We start from the raw sequence: 9,239 nt of genomic DNA, 5'->3' as shown, positions 1-9,239 counted from the left end.
TATATATATATATATATATATATATATATATATATATATATATATATATATATTATAGGTTATGCTTTGGATATGTTTTAGTTTTTTAAAAAATAAATGTGTGAGTGTTTGATAGTCTTGAAATATAATAAAATTATAAAAATAAACTAAACTATATTTTTTGTTAATTATTTTGGTCTTTAAATATGTATTTAATTAATTAATTTAGACCTCATTTTTTATTAATCACTTTGGTCTATACCATGACTAACAAAATAGACATTCGAAATTATGTTTGTAATTTTAATAAATTTAGAGACCATAATATTATATGGAACAACAATTAAAAATATATATATAAAATGCTTACCATACTTAAAATTTATGGATGTGTCCTTGTGAATGTCCATTTATTTAACCTTCCATATTCATATAACTCATATTAATGAATGAATCTATTAATTACTAGTGATATTTAAATATGATTATTCACTTACCTATTTGTATCATATTTCTATGACTCACATTATGTTCTTTAAGTCCATTTTATATTAGTTCAATAAATTTTAGTGGGGCAACATTTGATTTTTAGTGGGAGAAGAATAAAGTAGATATGCCCCAATTAGTGAAAGTAGATATGCCCCATAGTTGAAAATCTTATAAATTTTAATGAAACGCTAAAATATATTTTTGATCCTCTGTCAAAAATAAATTTTTAGTTATTTTTTAAAAAATCAGTTTTTTATTCTCTTATTAATTAATTATTGATTTTTTTTGTTCATACCATTTTTTATTATGTGGTATTTAAGTGAAATTCGAGATTTAAGATAAAATAATTTTCATGTCATTACCGTTATAATTAATTTTATTTATATATTAAACAATTAAAAATAAATAAATATTTATTATTTGTGTGTAGCTATATATTTATTTTATTTATATACTAAAAATAAAATAAATAAATATATTTTTAATATTTTAATATATAAATAAAATAAATATTAAATAGTATTAAAAATATAATATTTTTAAAATTAAAATAAAAGTTAAAATATTTGATACATATATTTTAAATTTTTTGTTAAGTTAAATAAATGTTAAATTTTTTATTTTAATATTTTAATATATATACCTAAATAAAATAAATTTATTTTAATATTTTAACATATAAATAAAATTAATTCCAATAATAATAATATAAAAAATATTTTATCTAATTAAAAAATGTCATTTAAGAGTCACATCATTAATGAAATTTCATGTCATAAAAAATGATGAGACCAAAAAATTAATTTTATAAATAAGACGATTTAAATTTTATTTTAGATAAAATAAAGAGACTAAGAGTGTATTTAAACTATTATTTATTTAAAATTACTTTTATAATATTAGTTAACCATAAATGGAGCTTTAATTGCAAGAAATGCAATTGTTTTTCATTATGTGCCCGTAGAGAAGAATGAAGAAACCCAACAACTTGATTTTTGCTTACATTGCATTATTGTTGGACTTTTTTTTATGAGATAATAAATATACCATTAAAAATTCATATAGAACTACGATGTCATAAGTAATTGATTTAAAAATATTGGTATTTTATAAATTAAATTAAAACTTAATAACTGCATTATTGTCGCTTTATGTACATAGAAAGTTAATTTGCTCGTATGAAAATTTATGCCACTTTGAAATAACCGTCAACCTTAGATGAGGTTATAAAGCAATACATAGGTTTGATAAAACCTAACAAAACCTTTGTCAAAAATCTTTTTAAATTAAAATAAGAGTGTAAAGACATCACATGAAAAAAAATTAAATATGTATCTAAAAACTATAATCTATCATTTGTGACATCTTGAATAATATACTACAATAAAAAGAAGAAATAGGGACCTTGGGGGACTAGAAAACCCAAGAAACAATCCAAAAATTAATTAACATATGTAATTAATTAAAATTCTTATCAAAAAAATTTAAAGAGATAAAACTATGGTAAAGAGAAATAATATATCTAGAGAAAACAACAAAAATAAAAACATAAGAAGCAAAATAACAAAATCTATTTAAAAAGAAGATATATAACATTAATTCTCTCATATCATTTTTATAAGAGATCAATGAAAGAAAAATCAATTAATAAAAATTGATTTATTTAATCCATAAAATAAGTCCATATATTAAGTTTTATTGATCTATTTGTCTCTTATGTTTTTTTAGTAGAACTTATATATTAAGTTTTATTGACCTATTTGTTTATGTTTTTTTAGGAGCACTTTTACTCGATGAAGTTTATCGCTAAACTTTAATTTAAAGGATTTTTATTGCAATCAACCAAGTCTTCCTTTCTTTAGATTTCGTGAGTTTTTTGTTTTCATGGTTTTTAGGTGCATGTTTTGAAGTTTGTTTGTTTGTTTTTTTTTTTTTTTTTTATCGTTAAAATTTTACGATTTTTTTTCATCTAAAATAAGTAGATCTAAAAATAATGGGTGCTTTATTTGGTGCCAACTTAATTACGATTATTCTTCCTAGCTTGATGCTTTAATTGTGGTCCACCTTTCTTTGCTTAAAATAATAATATCATCTCTTATTATGTATTTTAATTTTCCTTATCCTCTTTACCAAGATTTAGATAATTTAAAGTGAATAAAATATAAAGTAAAATAAAAATAAAAATTGTAATCATAATAAACTTTAGATTTAGTATGATCTACCTATAATATTTATATTTGATTTGTTATTTAATAATTCATATTATTTATTTATTTTCTAAAATAGATCATTTACTTTAAATACGTAAATCTCTCTTTATTGTATATGTTGAAAATGGCGTTGAAATTTAGAGGTAGTGTTGTATGATTTGAAAAAAATATTTAAAACTAATATTGTGATTTAAAAAAATGTAAAAGTGTCATATATGAGATATATCATATAATAATATATTTATAAGATGAAATTATGATTTTAAAAATGTATTTTAAAGATACCCAATCTTGAGTAGTTAAAAATTATTATTATTATTTTTTTTAAACTAAAAGCTAACCTTATATTATTCACATCCTACTATTCAAGTGTGAGATAGCTAATAAAAACGGATCCCCTACCAACATCTTATATTGCATATTTGATTTTCCATATACTACAAGTAGTTTTCAAACATTCAAGGACACTAATATTTGCCATAGCAAAGATGTATTTGGTTATACGTGATTAAAAATTGGTTTTAATTGAATTAATTTTGTTAATTAAAAATTTAGTTTCCTTGTGTTTTTGTCTTTTATTTTTCTTACTCTTTAAAAAAACTTATGGTTTTTTTCTTTTCTCTATTTAAACAACCCTTTAATCAACCTCTTCCACACAAGTAATATATATCTCTCCCTTAAATATTGTTGTATGGTCAGCGAAATATGATAATCACGGGTTAATTAATTAATTTTGTTATTTTTATCACGGATTAGTTGTAAAAAAATATGTGGAGCAATTAACTATCATATCATATAATATAATCAAAATGGCTTTAGAAGAAGAAGAAGCAGTAGTTGTTAACATGGAGAAGATTGAAAAGAATCAGCAGTTGCAAAAGTTTGGAAGAAACGATTCTCTTGAAATGGAATCTCGCATTTTCTCCACCTCCCACACCCGTGCCTCTAAAGTACGTATTACGTCTTATTATTATGTTAACATAATTATGTGTACATTAATCAAAGATTAGATTACAAATCACATACGTACAAATTTGAACTCAGTAATAATGCATACATGTGGCCCTCCAAGCGACAAATTATTCTCGAACCATGATTAACTATTTGTATTTTGTGTCTATAAAAAAAAATAGTAGTTATATTTTGTAAAATATTATCATTTCCAATTTTATTTTTTTTTAAATATACTATAAAAAAGTTTTTTCAATACAAGATTTTACATACTACATAAAAAAATCAAGCTTGATCTCGTCAATAATTTTCAATTAAAAATAAATTATTTAGAAGAATTAGACCATATTAAAATTTTATTCCTTATATTTTATTTATTTTTTAGTTAAACTTCAAATTTATAGAATTGGTTTTGTTTGAGAGACATATGGTTAATACGAAAAAAAAACTACATAAAAAAACTTTACTCTCAAAATGTATTTAATAAGTTTATCAAGATGTATTTTAATCTAAAATTTCAGTTAAATAAATTTTGATTCTTATTTATATCTGTGATTAAAGAAAGTATTGTAGTATTTTGTATATATGGTGTGTTTGGAATGGCCGATACAGAAAAAGAAAAGAAAAGAAAAGATATGATATGAAAGAAAAGACGACTTTGGAGCTGAGTTATTTCCTTTGGTTAGTTTTAACCGAGAACGGAAACGAAAACATCGTGATTCCCAAGGCAAATTCTTTTTCCTTCCAATTTGTGAAAAGGTTTGGACTAGATTTTAATTACTCTAACGACTTTAAAATAATTATTACAGTTGATCATTTTACATGAATTATAATAAATAAATTAAAAAATGTTTTATCAGATTATTATATAAATTATTAATTTATTTTAATTATCATAATTTAACAGTAATGTATACAATATTAATTAAAGAATACAATATTAATTAATTTATTGTAATGATTGCAGGGGCCATCAACGGCGACAGTACTGCAACTGGCGTTTCAAAGCATTGGAATTGTGTACGGAGACATTGGAACGTCGCCGTTGTATGTGTTTTCAAGCACGTTCAGTGATGGCATCAAGCACAATGATGATATTTTGGGAGTTTTTTCCTTAATTTTTTATACCCTCACTTTCATTCCTCTTTTTAAATACGTCTTTATCGTCCTACATGCCACCGATAACGGCAATGGTACATACCTTTCTACTTTACTTACTTAAATCTTATTCTCAATCTCAATTTTTAATATTAATTTCATTTACACCAAAACGTGAACTAAGTTGAACATTTTATAGGTGGAACTTTTGCTCTATACTCTCTGATATGCCGTTACGCGAGAGTGGGACTTATTCCGAATGAAGAATTAGAGGATGCACAGGTTTCTAATTATCAGCTACAGTTGCCAAACAACCGTGATAAGAGAGCATTCAAGCTTAAATCTATGCTTGAGAACACTCACTTTTTTAAACTCTTCCTCTTATTTGCTACTATGCTTGGCACTTCTATGGTCATTGGTGATGGTGTTCTCACCCCTTGCATCTCTGGTTAGTAACCAATCATCTCTCTTCGAATAGAAACTCCTATTTAAATTGAACCAATTGCACCTATCACAAACATTATGAAATTCTCACTATTTGCTATAGACACAGGCATAAGACACTAAATAATGTTTCAATGTGTTGCAGTTTTATCTGCTGTGGGAGGGATCAAACAAGCTGCTAGCCAAGTAACTGATGGTAGGTACTTCATTTCAGGGGAATCTTTACAAATTTAATTTGATTTTAGGGTACCAATTTTTTTTAAAATTTACTAGTTATAATAATTAGTAATGACTCCTATATTTAGTTTTATATACTGGTTATGTATTAAGACAGTAAATAATTAATTGATGTAAATATTGGTTGTGTTGGGTGTGTACAGACCAAATTGTTTTGATATCAGTAGGAATCTTGATTGGGCTTTTCATGGCTCAGAGGTTTGGAACCGATAAAGTTGGTACCAGTTTTGCTCCTATTCTCTGTATATGGTTCACATTCATTGGAGGTATTGGCGTGTACAATTTCGTGAAGCATGATCCATCAGTTATAAAAGCAATAAATCCAAAATACATAGTAGATTATTTCATCAGGAATAAGAAAGATGCTTGGATTTCTCTTGGTGGAGTTGTGATGGCAATAACAGGTTCATATCATATCATATGTATTCATTTTAATTTAAAATATAACAATATATACTATAGAATGAAGATTTAATGTGACTATTAATTTAATTTGTGCAGGAACTGAAGCACTATTTGCAGATGTTGGACATTTCACAGTTAGGTCAATACAAATAAGTATGTGTTCTGTTACTTACCCTGCTCTGATATTGGCTTATGCTGGGCAAGCCTCTTTTCTTCGCAAAAACAGTGATCTTGTCAATGACACATTTTATAAGTCTATACCAGGTAATAGTCAAGTGACTTATTAGTACATTTTTTCTGGTTTTGTTTTGTTTTAGTCCAGAAACATATACTAGGACTTTAACTTGATTCTTTGTCAAATTTATTTATGTTGGAATTAATTTTTCTTTTTCACATAGTCCTTATTCTTTTTAGGTCTAAAATCAATACGAGTAATTTATTGCATGAAATAAGCAGATATTTATAGGAACTAAAATTTATACAATATATATCAAGAACAACTTTTCTCAATATTAGGGACTAAAATGAACAAGTTTCACAAGTTTCACAAGGACAAAAACTGTAAAAGATGCATTAATCTTAACATAACTTAACAAAATTTGCTTGTAAGGTGAATAATATTTCTTACTTACAAACTTATTTTTAAATCATATCTCATTCAATATGAGACTTTTAATGCACTCCTTCACGTTTAGAATTAGATATTTGAAGCGTGTCTCAGATAATTATAGGCTCAGGTATTGTCTTAAAATTTAGGTTGGGTCACCAACTCAATCCTACAAAATTGCTTGTGAAGCAAGGGATATATCCTACTAATAAACCCATTTTTTAATTCAACATGGGACTCTCTAACATTTAACTAGACAAACAAAAAAACATTGATAAAAAAAAACTGGACAAAGAAGAGACTATTAACTAATGAAGTTTTCATGTGTTGCAGACTCTCTATATTGGCCAATGTTTGTGATTGCTATTTTGGCAGCAATAATAGCTTCTCAAGCTATGATCTCAGGGACTTTCTCTATAATCCAACAATCTTTATCATTGGGATGTTTTCCGCGGGTGCAAATTGTACATACATCAACCAAGTATGAAGGACAAGTTTATATCCCAGAAGTTAATTACATCCTCATGATTGCTTGTGTTGCAATCACTGTTGGGTTTAAAACTACCACAAAAATTGGCAATGCTTATGGTAACTCCTTCTTTTACAAGCTTAGATTTACAAATAACAATTTTTGTACAAAAACTATGGTTTAATGTACGATATTACCCTGAACCGTACTCTCGCTCTACTTGAGCGACCTGCACACTTAGCACTTAGCAATAAACTATAAGCCATACTTGACTTAACAGAAACAAAAAATGATAAGTTTTTCTGAGATCAAGCACGTCCTTAATTTTTTGTAGTCTCTCATTTGATAGTATAATATAAACTAGCCAACTTTATGAGTAAAACATTATGAACAATAAAAATTCTAAATAGATACATTTTTGCAATGCAGGGATAGCAGTGGTGTTTGTGATGACTCTAACATCAACTTTTCTAGTGCTAGTCATGATCATGATATGGAAGACTAACATATTTTTTATCATTAGCTATATTCTCATCATTGGTTCAATTGAGCTTGTTTATTTAAGCTCAGTTTTATACAAATTTGACCAAGGTGGCTATCTTCCTCTTATGTTTGCTGCAATTCTAATGTTCATCATGTATGTTTGGAATGACGTGTACCAAAGGAAGTACTATTACGAACTCGATCACAAGACACCCCTAGAGAAGTTCAGAGAGATTGCTTGCGACGCAAGTTTATGTCGATTACCTGGTCTTGCAATGTTTTACTCTGAGCTTGTTCAAGGTATTCCACCAATTTTCAAGCATTATGTTGCAAATGTGCCTGCACTTCACTCTGTCCTTGTCTTTGTTTCCATCAAATCTTTGCCTATTAGCAAAGTCCCTATGGAAGAAAGGTTCCTTTTTCGCCGAGTTCAGCCTAAAGAACTCAATGTATTTCAATGTGTTGTTCGATATGGATACACCGATGTACGCAATAAGCAAGAGCCTTTTGAGAAGTTTTTGGTTGAGACGTTGAAGGAATTTATTGTTAAGGAAAATTGGTGGTCCCAAAAAATGCTACAAGATGGTAAAAGCGATGAAAATTTGAATGTTGATGAATTAGTACAAGTTAGTGATGAAGAAAAACTACAAGAGGCGGTTGAAAAGGAGATTGAGGCGGTTGAAAAAGCAACAAGGGCTGGTGTTGTTCATTTGATTGGTGAAAATGAGGTAATTGCTAGTAAAGGAGCTGGAATTGGAAAGAGGATTTTGATTGATTATGCTTACAATTTCATGACGAAAAACTTGAGACAGAGTGAAAAATTATTTGATATTCCACACAAACGTATGGTCAAAGTGGGAATGACTTATGAACTATAATAGTAAATAAATAAAACTGTGTACAAATATCATAGAAAGAAAAAAATAAGTTTAGTATATCCTTTATTGATAATCCACTCACTCAAACTGTACTTGTTGTAGTTATGGTTTAAAGGAAAAACCGAAAAAGAGGTTATAATGTTACATTTTGATTCACTTAAACAACTAGTGTTTTGTGGAAATGGTAAACTTTTGAACAACTAAGAAATACACTTCTCAATTTTGGATAGGTAAAGTTTTTCCAAATGATTTGTGAATAAAAGTGTAAAACCATTTTGGGAGAAACTTTATCCACTTGTTCTTTCTTAAAAAACACATATATGATTTCGTAATAAGTACAAATCTATGTAAAAAAAGTACATATTTGGATAAAAATTGTCTATTATTTGAATATATACTTTCAAAATGATTTGGAGGTGAAATTTTTTTTCTCCTACTTTTAATTCCCTTATGTTTCTAAAAAATCACAGTCTCATCTTGAAGTGCACGTTAGAAGAAAAAAAAAAAAATTGTATTTTTATTCGGAAGCACACTTTTATTTTCATTCCAATGCATACTTATGTAGTAAACATGGAGTGAAAAAAGCATTCTGAATGCTCAATATACCTATTCAGAATAATACTGGTTACATGCTTTTATTAGACACTAGAGAAATTCATACATTCCATTATTTTGTTTTTCAAAGCTCACCCTCTTGCCATTCTAGCTAGCTAGCTAGTTCCCAGTATTTTAGTGGGCATCTTATACCTTTTTGTTGAATGAATGACACAAACCAAAATACTTAAAATTTAAAATTCGGAATATGGTGAAAAATCATTATCATTCTTGAATTAATTGCCACATTTTGATTAATGTAATAAATATGATATGTTAATGATATAATAAAAAAGAGTAATATAGAAATAAAATAAAGTGTTAAATAAATACTTGCGGATACATCCATAAAAAATTACTATGTCGTATTATGCTGAATTTTTTCATTCAAAATA

General features: G+C 26.7%; 1 protein-coding gene across 1 annotated transcript; it reads left to right on the top strand.

Moving 5' to 3' along the window:
* The first annotated feature begins 3,327 nt into the window (after positions 1 to 3,327).
* On the top strand, positions 3,328 to 8,331 carry LOC101506607 (potassium transporter 5-like). The gene is made up of 8 exons (XM_012714057.3): positions 3,328 to 3,628; positions 4,597 to 4,822; positions 4,927 to 5,175; positions 5,317 to 5,367; positions 5,552 to 5,812; positions 5,910 to 6,077; positions 6,754 to 7,008; positions 7,319 to 8,331. The coding sequence occupies exons 1-8, from the start codon at positions 3,488 to 3,490 to the stop codon at positions 8,248 to 8,250; spliced, it is 2,283 nt and encodes a 760-aa protein (XP_012569511.1). The 5' UTR covers positions 3,328 to 3,487; the 3' UTR covers positions 8,251 to 8,331.
* Positions 8,332 to 9,239: the final 908 nt, after the last annotated feature.

Source organism: Cicer arietinum, chromosome 3, assembly GCF_000331145.2.
Source record: "Cicer arietinum cultivar CDC Frontier isolate Library 1 chromosome 3, Cicar.CDCFrontier_v2.0, whole genome shotgun sequence".
NCBI lineage: Eukaryota > Viridiplantae > Streptophyta > Magnoliopsida > Fabales > Fabaceae > Cicer > Cicer arietinum.
The sequence above is the reverse complement of the archived record's forward strand: the minus strand, read 5'-3'. Positions and strand labels throughout refer to the sequence as shown.

Excerpts from the sequence above, each read along its gene's own strand:
- LOC101506607 (XM_012714057.3), top strand. The coding sequence starts at position 3,488 with ATGGCTTTAGAAGAAGAAGAAGCAGTAGTTGTTAACATGGAGAAGATT. Across the intron at positions 5,176-5,316 it reads TCTCACCCCTTGCATCTCTG|TTTTATCTGCTGTGGGAGGG; the intron begins GTTAGTAACCAA and ends AATGTGTTGCAG. Across the intron at positions 7,009-7,318 it reads AAAAATTGGCAATGCTTATG|GGATAGCAGTGGTGTTTGTG; the intron begins GTAACTCCTTCT and ends TTTGCAATGCAG.